This window comes from Ochotona princeps, chromosome 33 (genome assembly GCF_030435755.1).
Source record: "Ochotona princeps isolate mOchPri1 chromosome 33, mOchPri1.hap1, whole genome shotgun sequence".
NCBI lineage: Eukaryota > Metazoa > Chordata > Mammalia > Lagomorpha > Ochotonidae > Ochotona > Ochotona princeps.
Genome location: NC_080864.1, coordinates 5461675 through 5479594, shown reverse-complemented (window position 1 = coordinate 5479594; position 17920 = coordinate 5461675). Strand labels below are relative to the sequence as shown.

Genomic DNA, 17920 nt, shown 5'->3' with positions numbered 1-17920 from the left:
TAGCCCAGTGGCTCAAGTCCTCACCTTGCACGTGCCAAGATCCCACATGGGCGCCGGTTCATGTCCCAGCAGCTCCACTTCCCATCCAGCTCCCTGCTTGTGGCCTGGGAAAGCAGTCGAGGACGGCCCAAAGCCTTGGGACCCTGCACCTGTGTGGGAGACCCGGAGGAGGCTCCTGGCTCCTGGCTTCGGATGGGCTCAGCTCTGGCCATTGTGGCAACTCAGAGAGTGAATCATCGGAAGGAAGATCTTCCTCTCTGTCTCTCCTCCTCTCTGTATATCTGTCTTTCCAATAAAAAGAAATAAACCTTTAAAAAGAAACAAATAGATCCCACGAGGTCCTAACTCCGGTGCTCATCAATAAGGTTTTGGAACAACCACACCTGTTTGTTTACACACCATCTCCTAGGGCTGCTGTTTGTCTTGCTGGCAGCTCGGAGTGGTCTGTCATTTGTCTGGCCCTTTACTGGAAGCAGAATGTGGGGGCATGTGTGTGTTGGGGGGGATGCCACCGCAGGACGTCCAACCCAAAACCTGCCACCACCATCCGTGCCCCACCGCCCCCCGACTCTGCCCCCGGAGGCCTCCCATGGGTCTCCAAGTCTTGAGCCCACCTGGGGCTGGATGGTCAGAACCCGTATGCAGCAGGTGCCGCCTCCAGGAAGCGACAGAGGCCGCTTCACAAAGCCATCTTACAATGCCCAGTTCCAGCGGCTCAGCTACCCGGGGGGGAGAGCAGCATCTCATGGGGTTCACCAGGTAGAACCGAGCCCGGGATCGTCTTGTGACTGGGGCTCCTGGTGAACAGAGCTGTGGCCGTGACCAGGGCTCACGGTGACAGTGGAGTTGTTGCGGGCCACTTTACACACCCGAGGTCTCTTGCTAGGATACTCCTATGCTTCTGCCTGATTAGGGTTTTCTGCAAGGACCACCAGGAGGTCCCAGCCGAGAAGCATGGCTCCCACCAGGTAAGCTGGAGTTTCCCGGAAGCTAACATCCTCCCTGGACAGCCAGCCACCTCTCTCCAGTGGCTCCCTGGAGGTGGGGAGGTAGGGAAGGGGGGGGGTCTGCCTCCTCGGCTTGCACACACTTGAGGACCCTTTGGCTTCTCACCTTGTGAGGTGCCAGGTGTGGGAGGAGCCTCGAGCGACAGCATGGGTTCAGGCTGCGGCTTGGGGCCTCGCCCATCCCAGAGTCTGAGGGTCCATCCCAGCAGGACGGGAAGAGGCAACCTCCCTCCCCAGCAACGGAAGCCATTTCTCCCTCTGGACAGATGAGGAGGGTGGAGGCCTTCACGTGGCAGGCGGGGCGGGGGGGGGGGGGTTCCGGGAAACCACCCTTGAGATGGGAACAATTTCAGTTCAAGTCGGGTTGCTGGGAGAGTGAAGAGTTCCGGAAATGCCAGAAGTGGGACAGGAAGGAAGAGCGAGGAAGTCAGTGAACCCTGCTTTATTATTATTATTTATTGGAAAGGCAGGTTTACAGAGAGAAGAGAAACAGAGAGAAAGATCTTCCATCTGCTGGTTCACTCCCCCCAGTGGCCCTTATGGCCAAGAGCTGAGTCGATCTGAAGCCAGGAGCCTCTTCTGGGTCTCCCACAGGGTGGCAGGGTCCCAAGGCTTTGGACCACCCCCTCCACTGCTTTCCCAGGCCACCAGCAGGGAGTTGGATGGGAAGTGGAGCAGCCGGGACTCGAACCGGTGGCCATGTGGGATCTTGGCACGTGCAAGGCGAGGATTCGGACACGGAGTTAGGATTTTGCTTCACACCTTCCCCGGCAAAGCCTGTATGGAGGTGTGTGTTACCACTGTCGGGGGCTGGCGCTTCACTCTGCTGAGGGCCAGCAGGCACCGCTGTGGGACACACGCATCCCCACATCTCCTGTGTGCTGGGACAGTGGGGCTGCAGGGCACCTCTCACTACGGGACACCTGATCAGCCAGTCTAGGCGCCTGCAGCCAACCAGTAGCAGGAGACAGCCGACTAGAGACGCTTTCAGTTGTATGAGAAAGACGTGCGCAGGCTCTACGCATTCTGTTCCACCGTGCTTGGAACAGATCCCAAACACAGGTTCTGGTCCCCTGAGCAAGCTAGGTTATAATCCCATTTTATATCATCAACTTGAGCATCTTCAGCTTTTAATAGTTTCCAAGAATCCTTGGAACCAATAACCCAGGGTGACTGGGGGGGGGGGAGGAGGGTTTCCCGGGAGGGGGGAGATGACCCCCCACCAAGCCCATCTGTCCCGGCCTCCATCCACACCACCTGACGCCCTTACCACTTGCCGAACGTCCAGCAGCGCCTTGGTGGAGCGCCACCTGCTGCTGGAGACGGCCGGCTAACCCAGAATAGCCTGGGACCTGCTAAACTGAAGATGTGCCCAGCGTTAAGAAGGGAAACAGACCCGTGTGCCAAGGCCTGGACAGCAGCGGGGGTGGAGGGAGCCGTGGAGCAGAACCGGCACCTCCCAGGCAGAAGGAACAGTGTGTACAGAGGGCCCGGGGCAGTGTGCCGGAGGACCCAAGAGGAAGCCACAGGCCTGCAGGGGGAAGAAGGGCTGTGGGGGAAGGCGGCTCAGTAGGATTTGTCCAGAGCGTTTGGGATTTTTCTTGTGCATGGTGTGGTGTGGTGTGCGTGTCTGTGTTTGGAATGGAGTCAGCTCTGGGTATTCTATGACGAATTACAGGATTCTGGGGGGGGGGGGGGAGGGAGGGCAGCTTATATTTCCCAAGACGGCCACAACCATCCGGTGCCCAGTGGTCCACTGGAGTCCCCCCCCCCCCCCGCCCCGTCTGGTGTCTAGCGCCCCAGCTGTGACACAGCGTGACACCCTGCACCAGATGTTTACTTTGGGGGGGGACGGTCCCTGAGTGTGAGGGCGGGATGGGTGATGCCCAAAGCCCAGCACTTGCCCAGGTACCGGGCTAGGAGGACGCCCGCCCAGGCCGGCTGGATGGGGCATTCAATGCTGGCCTCAGTTCCTGGACCCTAGGCCAAGGCAGGGGAAAGCGGCCACCTTCCACTTCCTCTGTTATGCGGGGGAGGGGGGGAAGGTTTCGGGGGGGGGCGGGCGGGGAGTAATAGAATTAAGGAAGGAGGCAGAGGGAGTTTCTGGAAGGAACCAAGGGGTTTAGGAGGGTGCTGGGAAGCTGGATTTAAAAAAAAAAGAAGCCAAAAAGAAAAGCTGTGGCTAGCGCACCCAGGTGGTAAACCTAAGGAGGAGACGCAGGGAGACGTGGGGGAACCAGACAGGACCGGGCGGAGCAGAAAGGCGGTTCTCAAGCCCCCCGAGCGGGCCTTGGGCGACTACATCTCCCAGCACCGCTCGCTCGAGGCCGCGGGAAGGGGAGGAATAACCAAAAAAAAAAAAAAAAAGTTTGAGCCAAGCATTCCCGGAATGCGCTTCCTGCCGGCGCGCGGGGAGGGAGCCCCGGGGGCGCGCACTGGCCCGGCCGGGCCCAGCATGGCCGAGCCGCTGCTCAGGAAAACCTTCTCCCGCCTGCGGGGTCGGGAGAGGCTTCCCCGGAAAAAGTCGGACGCGAAGGAGCGCGGTGAGGCTGAGAGGGGCGAAGTTGGGGACGGACGGGAAAGGGGGGAGGACAGAGGCCGCCGGGAGAGGAGGAGGAAGAGAGGGGCGCGCCAGGTCCCTCCCCACCCCACACACACACACTCCGCGCGACCCCGGGATGGTGGCGAGGGGTCCCCGGCGCCCCCATCCCACTCCCAAGGAGGGACGGCCGCAGGCCTGGGTGCCTGGAGCCCGGGTGGGCAAGGGGTCCCCGAGACGAGGGGCTGAGGGGTGGGGGAGGGTGACCGCGAACCGTTATGTGCGCCTGGTCCTGGGGATGCCAGCGCCCCTGGGCTCCTGGGAGGCCCACGGAGGGGGGACCTTGCCTCGACAGGAAGTGGGGCCGCCACGGGGTGCCCGGGGAGCGGAGTAGTCTGGGGTGGGAAGTGGAAGGACCCGCTGGGAGGCTCGGAGACGAGGGAGGGGAGGACACGGCCAGGCAGGGTAATGGACAAGGAGAGCCAGGGATAGAAAATGGGAGGGGAGGGTGGGGGTTCCGCAGAAGGGACAGCCGTGGAACACCCCCTTCCTGCTCCCTCCGCTAACCAGCTGGCCACAGCTGGGTCCCGAGAAACTGCCCTCTTGGTACAGATGGGGAAACTGAGGCAGGCAACTAGTTCGGGCCAGTGAAGTGACTGCTGCGGCTCTTGGGATTGTGGTGGACAAGAGACCCCCCTGCCACCATGGAAAAGGGCCTTGGAGGGTGAAGGCCTGGGTGACAGGAGGAGGGAAGAGGAGGAGGCAGGACTGGAGGAGGGGTCCCAGGAGGGGGAGGGGGACCAGTGGACGGCAGGAGGGGGCCCCAGGAGGAGGGGGGTGGACAGGGAGGACTCAGGGAGTCCCAGGAGGAGGGGGAGGATAACCAGTGGGCAGGGAGGACTCAGGGGGTCCCAGGAGGGGGACCAGTGGACGGCAGGACTCAGGGGGTCCCAGGAGGAGGGGGTGTCACCAGTGGACAGGCAGGAGGAGGGGGTCCCAGGAGGAGGGGGGTGGACAGGGAGGACTCAGGAGGTCCCAGGAGGAGGGGGAGGGTCACCAGTGGACAGGCAGGACTCAGCGGGGCCCAGAAGGAGGAAGGGGGTGGCCAGTGGACAGGAAGGACACAAGGGGTCCCAGGAGGGGGGGAAGGGTGACCAGTGGCCAGGCAGGACTCAGGGGGGTCCCAGGAGGGAATGAGTTACAGGAGGAAAGCGGGCCTCTCCCCCCATCTTTCCCAAAGATTCCCAAGGTGTCCAGGGTAGGGAGAAGCCCCTAGGTGTCCACATGGGGACACAGCCTGTGAGGTCCAGAGTGCGGGAGAAGGACGGTGACAGTGGCTGAACCCCTTCACTGAGCAGAGGGGATACCAGCACACAGCGAGGGTCCCGGGGGGAACTGGGCTGCAGGGCCTGGGCAGTGGGGCCGAAGGGCCAGTCCTCCACAAGGTCCTCTTCCATGGTGATGGCAGGTCCCCCAAACACACCCCCCCCCCCAGGGGCTGATCTGCGCCCTGCCTGCTTGGGGTGGGTGGAGACAGATGGCCCTGGGCTGGGCCTCACTCGCCTCTGCCCTCCCCCAGGTCGCCCAGTGCAGCAGCAGCAGCAGCGTCCGGAGCCCAGCCCTCCAGAGCCGGAGCCCCAAGCCCTTCCAGGAGCGCAGGCAGCTGCTCCCGCTGCTCCCCCTGCAGTCCACAGTCCCTCCAGCCCCGAGGCTTCGCGCAGCCCCGCGCGCGGCGCCTACCTCCAGAGCCTCGAGTCCAGCAGCCGGCGATGGGTGCTGGGCGGCGCCAAGCCCCCCGAGGAGGCGGCCGGCGCAGTGCCCGGAGCGCCCGGTGGCGGTGAGCCGGCCGGGGAGATCTGGTACAACCCTATCCCAGAGGAAGACCCCAGGCCGCCCCCGGCGCGCAGTGAGCCCCAGGTGGGCCCGGCCGAGCCGGAAGGCCTCGCGCCGCAAGGTAACCGGGACGGACGCGCGCGCGCGCGCGCGCACACACACACACACACACACACACACACACACCCTTGTCTCGGCCGCCCCGTCCCCGCGCCCCAACCCGCCCCCCATCTCCTCCTGCCAGGTGCAACCCCGAGCAGCCCACCCGCCAAGGCCTCCCGCACCAAGTCTCCCGGACCCGCCAGGCGCCTCTCCATGAAAATGAAGAAGCTGCCGGAGCTCCGGCGCCGCCTCAGCCTCCGGAGCAGCCGGGCCAGCCGTGAGCGCGACAGGTCCGCGCCGGCGGGCTCGGTCATCAGCCGCTACCACCTGGATAGCAGCGTGGTCGGGGGTCCCGGGGGGCGGCCGGCCGGGGCGGCTCGCAGCCCCAGGGCCGGATACCTCAGCGATGGAGACTCGCCCGAGCGTCCTGGGGATGGCCCGCCGTCCCCCGACGCCTTCCGACCCTACGAGGCGGGGCCGGCGGCGACCCGGGCACCCCCTGCTGCGCTCTGGGGTCGCCTCAGCCTGCACCTGTACGGGATTGGGGGGCTGAGGCCTGCGCCCGGGGCCACCCCCAGGGACCTGTGCTGCCTGCTCCAAGTGGACGGGGTGGCCCGGGCCCGCACGGGGCCGCTGCCCGGGGGACCCGATTTCCTGCGCCTGGACCACACTTTCCACCTGGAGCTCGAGGCCGCCCGTCTCCTGCGCGCCCTGGTGCTGGCCTGGGACCCTGGTGTCAGGCGGCACCGGCCCTGTGCCCAGGGCACCGTGCTGCTGCCCGCGGTGTTCCGAGGTAAGTCGCCCACCCCCAACGCACCTCGAGGACCCCAGGGAGGGACAGACAGCCCCACGTGGGAGCCCAGCACCTGCCCCCCCCCCCCCCCCCCACACACACACACGCTCCACTCCGTGTGTGTCTTCAGGCTGCCAGGCCCAGCAGCTGGCCGTGCGCCTGGAGCCCCAGGGTCTCCTGTACGCCAAGCTGACGCTGTCGGAGCAGCACGAGGCGCCGGCCGCGGCTGAGCCCCGCGTCTTCGGCCTGCCCCTGCCGCTGCTCGTGGAGCGCGAGCGGCCTCCGGGCCAGGTGCCGCTCATCATCCAGAAGTGCGTGGGGCAGATCGAGCGCCGGGGGCTGCGGGTGAGTGCACCCCGACACCTGTCCCGGCTTTGCCTCCCGGGGCATGGGGGCTTCCCTTCCCAGGGCAGGGGGGCTTCCCTTCCCGGGACATAGGGGGGCTTCGCTTCCCGGGGCAGGGGGGCTTTCCTTCCCGGGCAGCGGGGCTTCGCTTCCCGGGGCATGGGGGGGCTTCCCTTCCCGGGGCAGGGGGGCTTCGCTTCCTGGGGCATGGAGGGATAGGGGGTTGGGTTTGGCCAGCCCTGCCCATGCCCACCCCTTCCCGGATCTGTCCCCCCACCGCCCCCCACCCCAGGTAGTGGGCCTGTACCGGCTGTGCGGTTCAGCCGCTGTGAAGAAAGAGCTAAGGGACGCCTTCGAGCGCGACAGCGCTGCCGTCTGCCTCTCAGAGGACTTGTACCCGGACATCAACGTCATCACCGGTCAGTTCGGCCCTCCTCCCGCCTCACCCCTGCCCCGCTTACCGTTCCCTTGCCTGGGGAGGGAAGGCCCTGACCGGAGTTGCTGGGGGGGGTGCGTACCCTCCGTCTCTCCCACAGGCATCCTCAAGGATTACCTCCGCGAGCTGCCCACCCCGCTCATCACCCAGCCCCTCTACCAGGTGGTGCTGGAAGCCATGGCCAGGGGACCCCCGAGCAGGACGCCTCCCCCCAGCCCCGAAGGCACCCGGGAGCTGCTCAACTGCCTGCCTGACGTGGAGAGGGTAAGTTCTGCCTGGTGAACACCAGCAGCAGCGTGCCCTCCGGGGCAGGGGCCAGCACCCCACTGTCCAGCTTTGGAGACCAAGGACCCCCCCGGAGCAGCGTGTCCTCCGGGACCGGGGCCAGCACCCCACTGTCCAGCTTTGGAGACTAAGGACCCCCCCCAGCAGCAGCAGCACCCGGGGTGGGTTGGGGGCGCGCAGGCAGTGGTGTGAGTGACCCAAGCTCACACAGCCCCTGGACACGCGACCTTGACCCTGCCACAATGGCCAGCCCCTGCTTGCGCACACCTTCCTGGACGCCCAGACACTGCCTGTGGCCTCTGTGCTTCCGGGAGCGACTGGGCGCTCCTCGGCTGCCCCTCGCCCCTCACCGCCTTCCCACCCCCGGCCCCACCAGGCCACGCTGACCCTTCTCCTGGACCATCTGCGCCTCGTCTCCTCCTTCCACGCCCACAACCGCATGACCCCGCAGAACCTGGCCGTGTGCTTCGGCCCCGTGCTGCTGCCTGCGCGCCAGGCGCCCGCCCGGCCCCGCATCCGCGGCTCGGGCCCCGGCGTCGCCAGCGCTGTGGACTTCAAGCGCCACATTGAGGTGCTGCATTACCTGCTGCAGTCCTGGCCAGGTGAGTCCCTCCTCCTCGTCCCGCCCTCCCGAGGGGCGTGTCGCTCCCGGCGGCCAATCGGAGCCTCGGCCCAGGGGCCGGTCACGCCCGCTACAGGGTTGCCCGAGCGACCAGCTCGGGAGTCCGCCAATCCGCTTTGGAGGTGGCCCGAGGCCCCGCCCTCCTGAGCTGCCCATCACACTGAGCAACGAGCTCAGAGCCCGCCAATCCCCTTTGGAGGCGACCCGCGGTCCCGCCCCCCGGAGCTGCCCATCACAGGCCCGGTTGCCCGAGCCAACCAGCCTGCCCTTCCGCCCTCAGACCCGCGCCGGCCTCCCGAGGCGCCCGCCGTCGCCCCGTACCTGCGGCCCAAGCGGCAGCAGCAGCAGCAGCAGCAGCCGCCGGACCCGCCGCCGACGGGCCCCGAGGTGGTGCCGCGGCCCCGCGGCCGGGGAGGCCCGGAGAGCCCCCCGAGCAACCGCTACGCGGGCGACTGGAGCGTCTGCGGCCGGGACTTCCTGCCCTGCGGCCGGGACTTCCTGTCGGGGCCCGACTACGACCACGTGACGGGCAGCGAGAGCGAGGACGAGGAGGAGGAGGACGAAGACGACTTCGACGCGCCTTTCAACCCGCACCTGAACCTCAAAGACTTCGACGCCCTCATCCTGGACCTGGAGCGGGAGCTCTCCAAGCAGATCCACGTGTGCCTCTGAGGGGGCGGGCCGTCGCCAAGGCCCGGGTTGCTAGGGGCGAGGTGGGGGGTGGGGGCGGCCGGCTGCCAATCATTCCGCCAGGGACTTTGGGGGGACCCCCCCTGCCCCCCAGCCCTGCTGTCCTGGGCTCACTGTCCTTCCGCCCAGGGGGCTTTCTCTTGTGCAAAGGCGGTTTTCGCCCAGCTCTGCCAGGCTGGCCTCAGACCTTCCCCCGAGCCCCGGGTGGCATCGGGATGGTGGGATGCCCAGCTCTGCCACCGCCGCCACCACCCCAAGTCTTCTTGCTGCTGCCAACCCAATCAGTATTAGCTTCTGAGCCCTGCACTGCCTTGTCCCCCCCCTGCCCCCGGCGTGCCCCTGGCAAGGACGCTCACGAGGTGCTGGGGGACACGGGGATGGGGTGTGTGTGTGTGTGTGTCAGGGAGCAAGGGTCAGCCCCTCTACCCTGGAGACAAAGGAGGAGAAAAGAAAACTGTGATCACGCCACCCCTTCCTCAGCACTGGCCTCCCTGTGGCAATCTGAGATGCCAGGGTGTGGCCCCCTCTCACACACACACACACACACACACACTGCCTTCTTACCACCACCACCACCACCCACCCCCCAAAAAAACCAAAAACAGAGCACTTAAACCCTCCCGCACAGGAGGGGCCCCACCTGAGGCATCAGGCTGGGGGAGATTTCTGGTACGGAACGTATTTATTGACCCATGTGTGCGTGTCGTGTGGCTTGCCTTGCCGCCACGCTGGCGCTGGAGGGACCACCGCGGAGGGACTTGGTGGCGCCCAGGAAGGGGCCCCTCTTTCACTTCTCTCTGGACAATAAACCGATACTGCACACAGGTGCTAGGCCCTGGTGGGTCCACTCTGTGAGGCAGGAAGGGCCTGGGGCAGGGAGAGGGGCTGGGCGCACCGACCCGCAGCCTTAGACGGCCAGGGCACCATCCCGGAAGTCCGTCCTGCCAATGAGGATGTTGACCACCACTGCGTGGCCGTCTTGGCACTGCTTCTGGGCCTCACGGAGCGTGCTTGTCACCTGGTCCTCATTGTCCTGGGACAGCAGCAGGCCCTGGGCCCCCAGCCCCATGGCTGCCTTGTGATAAGCTGAAAAAGGACATCAAATCAGATGTAAGCAGGGCGCCAGCCTGTCACACGGCTGGCCTGACCTGGGGACTGGGTCAGATGGCACACACAGTTGGGGCTCAGGGACAGAGTCGGACAGCTGGCCTGGGGACAGGGTCAGATGACAGAGACCCAGCCCATCCGTGGCTGGGCCCAGGGTCAGGTGGCAGGGACCCAGCCCATAATGCAGCCAGCCTGGGGACAGGGTTAGGTGGCAGGGACCTGACCCATCACGCGGCTGGGCCCAGGGACAGGGTCAGGCGGCAGGGACCCGACCCATCACGCGGCTGGGCCCAGGGACAGGGTCAGGCGGCAGGGACCCGACCCATCACGCGGCTGGGCCCAGGGACAGGGTCAGGCGGCCCAGGGACTGAGAGATGGCATGGAAAAGAGAGAGCCCGGCAGGGCCTGCCACATGCTCTGGCTGGCCCCTCCTCAGGCCGCTCACCAGTGTAATCCAGGCCACAGGCCACGCTGCTGCCCAGGATGGGCACCTGCTCCCGAGCGATCTGGGTCCAGCACGCATCGTTTCCTATCAGTGCAATCACTGGTACCTACGGGGTCGGAGGACAGGGCCAGGCTGTGGCCTCCAGCAGCCAACAGCAGCCCCTGGGCCCCAGGCTCTCCCCCGACAGCAGCCGGGCTCACCTTGTGTCTGACAAACGTGTCAAATTCGATGAGGCTATAGCCAAAGGCCCCATCCCCAAACAGGCACCACACCTAGAGAGGAGGAGGCGGCAGAGTGGGCTGTGCTCCCCACCCCAGGCAGCAGCAGCACGCCCCCCTCCCCCAGGCTCCCGGGCCTCACCTCGGCATCTGGTAGGCACAGCTTGGCACCTAGTGCGAATCCCGCCCCGACTCCAAGCGTCCCAAAGGCCCCTAGAGGAGGGACAGACAGCCAGGTGGATGAGGAGCACCCCAGGGAGCGCCACCCGGGGAGGCAGACCTGTCTTACCAGGATCAAGCCAGCGCAGGGGGCTGCGGGGTTGCACCAGGTGGGCAGCGGTGCCCACAAAGTCACCACCATCGACCACCAGAACCGAGTTGTCGGGCAGAACTTCCTCCACCAGCTGCAGCACCCGCACCGGGTTCAGGTGCTGGGCCACGGGCTTCGCCGCCTTCTCCCTGCCACAGGGCGCTGCAGGTGAGCAGGGCACTCCCCCCCACACACAGCCAGAGCCAGCCCAGAAACCTCCCTGGCCGCACCCTGCCCCGCACTGCACCGAAAGGTCTTCTCCTTCTGGCGGTCGGCTTCCCGCAGCTCCTCCACCCAGTCCGAGGGCCACTTCTGGCCCTCGAGGCCTCCCGCCAGCTTCAGCACGAAGGAACCTACATCCCCTGGGCAGAGAAAGGGGACAGAACTGCAACCCTCCCGCACCTCCCACTGCTCCCCCTGCAGAACCCCACAGGCAGCCAACAGCAGTACCCACATGCCGGCCAGGGGGCGCTCTCGGGCAAAGCAGGTGGCCAGCGCAGAAGAGGGGGACACACCATGACCACTGCCAGCCTTTCCCCGCCCCACATCCGCCCCTCGCTGCCCAGGCCCTGTCCATGCTGCCTAAAAAACACATCAGCTAAACCATTCATGCCCCTCCGTGGGGTCCATGGCAGCAGAGTGAGCCAATGACTGGCAGGGGCTCCCATCATGGAAAGTCAACCCTTATGCGGCCCCACTCTAGGCCAGTCTCTTCGGTCGCCTGGTCCAGCGGCTCGAGTCAACTCTCCCAGAAAGCAGGAGGTAGCATGGGCACACGGCAGCGCAAGGACCTCAGTGGGTCGGAGCGGGCCCCGTCCCCGGGGTGGGGAGCCAGGTGTTGACGGGCACACACCCATGCCTCCCTCCACAGGAGCCAGTACCAAGCCCAGGCCGGCCTGCACGGGGCCTGGGGAGGAACCAGCAGGATGGGCGCGGGGGAAGGGCGGCCCGGGCTCACCCTGCACGGCCTCCTGTGGCTTCCAGAAGATGTCCGAGTTGAGCAGCATCTCGTCCCGGTTGCGATTGGCAATAATGACTTTGCAGCTCCGACTGAGGACGCGGCCGTAGGACAGGCGGAAGTCACACACGATCCCTGGGGTCAGGAGCCGGGCGGGGGCGGGGGGGGGGCCTGCTCAGCATGGCCCAGGACCAGGGTCCTCCCTGATCCGCTGTGACGGCTGGCGCACACCAGGGTCCCCGGCCCTCCCTGTCCCTCCCTGTCCCTTGTAGCTGTGTGTCAGGAGCTCCCCGTCGCTGCCTGAGCTAAGCTGGCCTGGACAGCGCCTTTTTGTTTTGTTTTAGACATAATTATTCGAAAGGCGGGACGACAGAGAGAGGATGAAATGGAGACATCTTCCGCCAAGTGGCCAAAACAGGTGGGATCCAGCCAGGATGGAGCCAGCAGCCAGGAAGCTCATCCCGGCCTCTCGTGTGAGTGCGGGGGGCCCCCCAAAGCACTTGGGCCATCCTCCGCTGCTTTTAAGCTACGAGCTGGAGTGGAAGAGGAGCAGCTGGGACTTGAACTGGTGCTCCTATGGGATGTTGGTGTTGCAGGCAGAGGTTTAACCTGCTATACCATATGCTGGCCCCACAAGTTTATCTATTTAATCCCAGAATTTTTGGGAGCCGTACAGGGCTGGCACTGTGGCACTTCAACGTAAGCTGCCATTGGTGTGCCAGTGCCCCACACCAAAGCGTCAGGTCCAGTCCTGCACCCCACAGGAGCGTGGCCTGAGGTTCAGTCCCAGCGGCTCCACCTCGGAGTGCAGCTTCCTGCTCAGGCACACCCAAGGAGGCCGCCGGTGATGGCTCACGGGCTCCGGTCCCGCCTCCGCCCACGTGCGAGACCCAGATTGGAGTCCCAGGCTCCTGGCCCAGATGTTGCCGGCATCTGGGGGATGAGCCAGCAGACAGGAGAACTCTCTCTCTCTCTCTGTGCCTTCTAAATAAAACCACAAATTCACAAAAATCTTCAAAATGCAGGGTCTGTCACGGTAGCCTGGCAGCTAAAGTTCCTCGCCTTGCACGCACCAGGGTCCCATGAGTGCTGGTTTGTGCCCAGGTAGCCCCCACTTCCCATCCAGCTCCCTGCCTGTGGCCTGGGAAAGCAACAGAGGATGGTCCAAAGCCTCGGGACCCTGCACCCACGTGGGAGACCCGGAAGAGGCTCCTGGCTCCCGGCTTCAGATCAGCACAGCTAGCCACTTGGGGAGTGAATCATCGGACGGAAGATCTTCCTCTCTGTCTCTCCTCCTCTCTGTATATCTGACTTTCCAATAAAAATAAATAAATCTTAAAAAAAAAAAAACGCAGAGTATGGGACGGTGTGCCCTGGAGGTCACCTGCCAGGGGAGACCCAGGCCACCACACACAGCTGCAGGCTTGCCTGCAGAGGCAGGTGATCCCTGGGTGGGGGTCCCTAACAAGACCCTGATGAGCAGGGGCAGGGTCACGGGGGTGGCGGGGGGGAGACAGGGCAGGAGAAGAGCTGGGTGTGGGCAGGGAGGGCCCACCTGCCAACACGACCACGTCAGCCTTCTTCAGGGCGGCCCCGCGGTTCTGCCGGATGTGGAGGGGGTGGTTGCGGCCCAGCAGACCCCGTGCCATCCCCCCAAGGAAGCAGGGGATGCCCAGGGTCTCCACGGCAGCCCTGGGGGGTGGGGGGCAATGGAGCAGATGGGAGGTCAGACGGCCAAGGGCCCCAGCCCCTCCCTGACAGGACAGCCCGGGGGTGGGGGTGGACCCAGGAAGGTGGCCGGGGCGTCTCACCGGAGCTTGCTGGCAGGTGTTGGGGGCAGCAGGGCCTGGCTCCCTAGCACCAGCAGGGGCCTCTTGGCTCGGCTCAGCATCTCTATGCAGCGCTGCACCTGGGGTGGGAGCCCTAAGCGTCACCCAGGGCTCCTGAGATCCAGGCGTGGGTCTACTAAGGGGCAAAGAGTGGTCCCCTGCGAGGAGGGGCAGGGAGGTAGCTTCACCTGCTGTGGGGGCGCCCAGGGGATGTTCAGGGGCAGGGGCCCCTCGGGCTGCGGCTCCCAGGCCCCTGCAAAGAGGTTGGCCAGGTAATTCTCCAGGTACCTGCAGGGGGCAGAGGGGGAGGAGTCAGGGTGGGCTGGGGACTCTGCCAACTGCTTGTCACATCACCTGCCCAAGCAAGCGAACGCCCCTCATCAGACCCCTCACTGGACCTGGGGACGGGGACACACACACACACACACACACACATCCGCCCCATTCCCAGAGCCTCTGCTTTCCTCCCGGTCCAGCTGCAGGGTCCTGCAGACACGAAGACATACCCTGCCTGGGGCATGGACACTCTGTCTAGCCAAGGACAGGCACGTGGGCGCTGGCAGGGTGCCCCGACAGCAACCAAGTGGAGGGAGGAAGTTGGCATGAGGCAATTACAACGGAAGGCAGGAGGGAGAGAGAGAGAGAGAGAGAGAGAGAGGCGAGAGGGGAGGGGAGGGGAGGAGGAAGTGAAGGCTGTGGACAAGTTCAAGGCACTCACGCTCACGTGCCTGCAGCCCTGCCCCCTGACCCCTGCCCCGCATCACCCCATGGCTGCCCTGGCACTTCAGCTGAAGAGGACCGAGGAGGAGGATGGGAAACAGGAGAGGGACGAGGGTGCTCCCCGCTGCCGGCTCCTACCGTTCCGGCAGCCACCTTGTTTTCCCTGCAAGCTGGTGCACCCCCCGACCCGAGCCCCCCCAGATGCAGCCTCCCCCGCTGCGTGTCAGAGGAAGGGACTGGACCCGCACACACCAGTAGATCCCCCGGGCCACCAGGCCGCGGGGCAGCTTGGACGGCAACACCTCCTTCTCAACCAGGAAGTAGGGGTACATCATGTCTATGGGCAGCTCCACGAACACGGGTCCTGTGGCAGCAGGGAAGTGGGGGGGACTCTCAGCCTGCGAGCCACGCCCCTCGCCCAGCCCCACCCCCTCTCCTCACTCACCTGGGGTACCCGACTGGGCGGCAGCCATGGCGGCCCTCAGAGTGGGCACGATGTCTCGCACCCTCCGCACGGACGCGCAGAACTTGCACAGCGGCCGGAACAGCGACATCTGGTCGATGGCCTGGAGTGCGCCCCGTTTCTGGGGTTGGGGTGCGGGGGGAGCGGCACGGGGGGAGGGGAGGGGATGAGGAGGAGGACAGTTAGCACAGATTGAGTTCTTCCCCCACCCCACCCATCCCTCTTCCCACGGCCTAGGCACCTGCAGCAGGGTGGCGGCCGCCCCGCCCAGAAGCAGGACCGGTGACTGTGCCATCTGCGCGTTCTTGACGGCGGTGACCGTGTTAGTGAGGCCGGGGCCGGCCGTCACGGCCGCCACACCCACCGTTCCTGATGGGACACAAGACGGCCCATCAGGGACCACCACCGCCTCCTGGCCCCAGCCCTGCCCCTCCCCGCCCCCCAACCCCCCACACGCCACCGGACCCTCACCAGTCAGGCGGGCCACGGCGTCAGCAGCGAAGACGGCTGTGACCTCGTGGCGGGTGTCCACCACGCGGATGCCCAGCTTCTCGCAGGCCACGAGCAGCGGCGAAATGTGCCCGCCCACGAGCGTGAAGACAAAGCGCACGCCGTGTGCCCTCAGCACCGCTGCCACGTGCTCCCCACCATGCCGGGTGCTGGCCTTGTCCACCTGGGGCAGGGGGAGGCAGGGGTGGGGCAGGGCCAGGGTGGCTCGGGTCAGAGGCTGGGGGCAGGGGGCAGGCAGGGCCAGGGTGGCTTGGGGAGCACAATTTGGGTTGGGTGGAGGAGGGCAGGGAACTTGGCTTTTGAGGAGGGGCTGCACCCTCCAACATCCCCGTCCTTGAAACCCAAATTGGCCCAAGCCAAGATCCAAAGACTGACAGCTCACACTTTCTTAAGCACCCCTCCTCCCCCACGGGGTGACAATGCTTCCAGAACAATGGGGCAATCAGCCAGGCAGGGTGAGGTGAGAAGCGGATGACATAACCCAGGGGACTGGGGCAGGAGGCTGCCTGTCCTTGGGCAGCCCTGCGGGGGCCTGGCAGCCCTTCTGCCGGCCTCCCTCTCTCTTCCCTCTAGGGCTGTTTGGCTAACCTGGGCCACACGTGCCAACAGAGGCACTGCCCAGCCCCCCCGTCTGCACCCCCCCCCCCCCGGGGAAGGCCTTAAGACGCCATACCTGGCTCAAGACCACAGGCCTTGGCTCCTGCTAGGATGGGAAGGGCTCTAGGCAGACCCAGCTAGCAAAAATGCAAGAGCCCAAATGCAGACAGCGACTGGAGGGAGCTTCCAACCTCCCCCCACCTCTCTGGGCCTACAGCCCCGGCTTTCCAGGGACTTTGGGGGGGAGTGGAGAAGGGATCGGATTCTTCCAGGATGTTAAGCTCAGCAAGGGGGCCTGTGTGGCAAACCTGTCACCCAGCAGGGACCCCGACACACACACATTCTTGGTTTAAGAAATGCAGTCATCACAGAAATGAGGTCTTCCCAGCCCCCCCCAAAAGACCCCCGGGGGCTCCTGCAGAAGGAACTGGGCGTGGTTCCCTGCCTTGCACAGCTTGGCACGCCATGGGGTGCAAAGTCCTGGGCAGGCCTCGCCTGATAAACTGCAAGTCGCCCTGTAAGGCCCCTCCCTCCTTGTCCAGCTGTCCCCCAGCACTCCCCTGGGATCTGCACCCACCCACCCACCCACACTCACACACACACACACACACACACACACACACACACACACACACACACACACCTTGTGCAGCAGCCGATGGAAGAGCCCCAGCCGGTGCGCGGCGCCCAGCAGGGCGGCCAACAGCGTCGTGCCGGTCAGCAGCAGCAAAGGAGGCCAGAGGTTCCCAGCCGCGGGGGCGGCGGGAGCGGCGGGGGCGGCGGGGGTCTCCATGAGGCGGCACCTAGAGCAGAGACGGCAGTGCCAAGAGCTGTGCGCTCCGCATCCTTCCTGGGGAAGCTGGCACCAGCCTGGAGCCGAGCCACCCAGGGCCACGCCCCCTCGGCGAGGCCACGCCCCTCGACCGCCAGTCACGACGAGGCCACGCCCCCTAGGCGGCCAGCCCACGTGTGGCCACGCCCCCTTTAACGGCCAGTCACGGTGCGGCCACGCCCCCTCCACAGCCCGCAAAGACGCGGCCACGCCCCGTCCGCAGCCGGCCTCGGCGCGGCCACGCCCCCTCGGCCACCAGCCACGGCGAGGCCGCGCCCTCTGTGACGCCAGCATCTGACGTCACCGCCGCCCGGACGCATTCCCCGCCGCCCCCACAGCGGGTCGAAACCTCGGCGGCCACGTTGTCCTCACTTACCTATGGAATTACTCAATGACCGGGGGCAGGGGGCGGCCCCGCGCCCGACGTCACGGGCACGGCGCGGTCACGGCCGCCCAGCCAGGTGGCGGAGGGCTCAGCCCTCTCGGACCCTGCTGCGCTCGGGGCCAAGGTCAGGCCGCCTCAGGATGCCGCGGCATGGCGCTGGCTAGGGACCAGGACGGTCCTTCTCTGGCCTTCGACGCCCGTTCACGTGACCCTGCGCGCGGCCGACGCCCCTCGCGCGCGCGCCCGAGAGAGCGGCCCTGCGCGCATGCGTAGCTCGGTGCCCAGGTCGACGCCCCCCCCCCCCCCCGGAGAGCTGCTCTGCGCGCATGCGTAGCTCGGCGCCCAGGGCGACGCCCCCCCCGGAGAGCTGCTCTTCGCGCATGCGTACCTCGGCGCCCGCGGGGTGCTGGCGTCTCTAGCATCTCTCTCTCCTGCGCCGCCGCTGCCGCCGCTCGCTATTGGCTGTCTGGGGCACACAAGTCCCGCCCTCTCGCCGTTCATTGGCTCGCAGGGCCAGCCTCGCAGGATCCCGCCCCCCGCTGGAAGAGGCCACGCCCCTTAGGCGTCTCCCTTCATCCCAGGTTTCTCACTGTCCAGTCTGTAAGCCACCACGACCCTAGAAAAAGCTCCTTGCAAGCCCCTGCGGGGGTCGTTGGGTCCCTGCGCCCCCCAGCCATGGCAGCTGGCCCTCTTTGCCTCCCGTCCTGCTTGCTAAGCAAACCCCCCTCATGTCCTCGTGTCCAGCTGCCCCGCTGCCTGGTCCTTTTTCTGCAGGGTCAAGTGCCTTGTAGCTGCCGTGGTGACGAGAGCACGCAGTCCTGCGTGGGGAAGCAGTCGTGACGAGCTGGGCTAAGGCATTCCTTGGATGCTCCGGGTCCAGGGCATCCTCGCCCG

The 17920-nt window shown here is 66.0% G+C and overlaps 2 protein-coding genes across 2 annotated transcripts; one reads left to right on the top strand and one right to left on the bottom strand.

The window, feature by feature from the left end:
* Positions 1 to 3406: 3406 nt before the first annotated feature.
* On the top strand, positions 3407 to 8670 carry SYDE1 (synapse defective Rho GTPase homolog 1). Its single transcript, XM_004595696.2, has 8 exons — positions 3407 to 3550; positions 5126 to 5500; positions 5624 to 6274; positions 6405 to 6619; positions 6912 to 7038; positions 7156 to 7319; positions 7717 to 7942; positions 8243 to 8670. Exons 1-8 carry the CDS (start codon positions 3463 to 3465, stop codon positions 8632 to 8634), a joined length of 2238 nt encoding a protein of 745 aa, XP_004595753.2. The 5' UTR covers positions 3407 to 3462; the 3' UTR covers positions 8635 to 8670.
* An 851-nt stretch (positions 8671 to 9521) lies between these two features.
* On the bottom strand, positions 9522 to 16693 carry ILVBL (ilvB acetolactate synthase like). The gene is made up of 15 exons (XM_058658157.1): positions 16453 to 16693; positions 15174 to 15375; positions 14944 to 15071; positions 14685 to 14823; positions 14492 to 14603; positions 13708 to 13807; positions 13502 to 13599; positions 13246 to 13382; positions 11691 to 11825; positions 10980 to 11094; positions 10712 to 10881; positions 10565 to 10635; positions 10405 to 10476; positions 10205 to 10310; positions 9522 to 9738 (listed from the first exon to the last, which is right to left on the bottom strand). The coding sequence occupies exons 1-15, from the start codon at positions 16600 to 16602 to the stop codon at positions 9560 to 9562; spliced, it is 1914 nt and encodes a 637-aa protein (XP_058514140.1). The 5' UTR covers positions 16603 to 16693; the 3' UTR covers positions 9522 to 9559.
* Between the last annotated feature and the right edge of the window lie 1227 nt (positions 16694 to 17920).

Coding starts and splice junctions, on each gene's coding strand:
- SYDE1 (XM_004595696.2), top strand. CDS start 3,463: ATGGCCGAGCCGCTGCTCAGGAAAACCTTCTCCCGCCTGCGGGGTCGG. Junction 6,275..6,404: donor GCTGCCCGCGGTGTTCCGAG/GTAAGTCGCCCA, acceptor GTGTGTCTTCAG/GCTGCCAGGCCCAGCAGCTG. Junction 7,039..7,155: donor GGACATCAACGTCATCACCG/GTCAGTTCGGCC, acceptor TCTCTCCCACAG/GCATCCTCAAGGATTACCTC.
- ILVBL (XM_058658157.1), bottom strand. CDS start 16,602: ATGGAGACCCCCGCCGCCCCCGCCGCTCCCGCCGCCCCCGCGGCTGGG. Junction 14,824..14,943: donor CGGCCGCCACCCTGCTGCAG/GTGCCTAGGCCG, acceptor CCCCAACCCCAG/AAACGGGGCGCACTCCAGGC. Junction 9,739..10,204: donor CTGTGGCCTGGATTACACTG/GTGAGCGGCCTG, acceptor GTCCTTTTTCAG/CTTATCACAAGGCAGCCATG.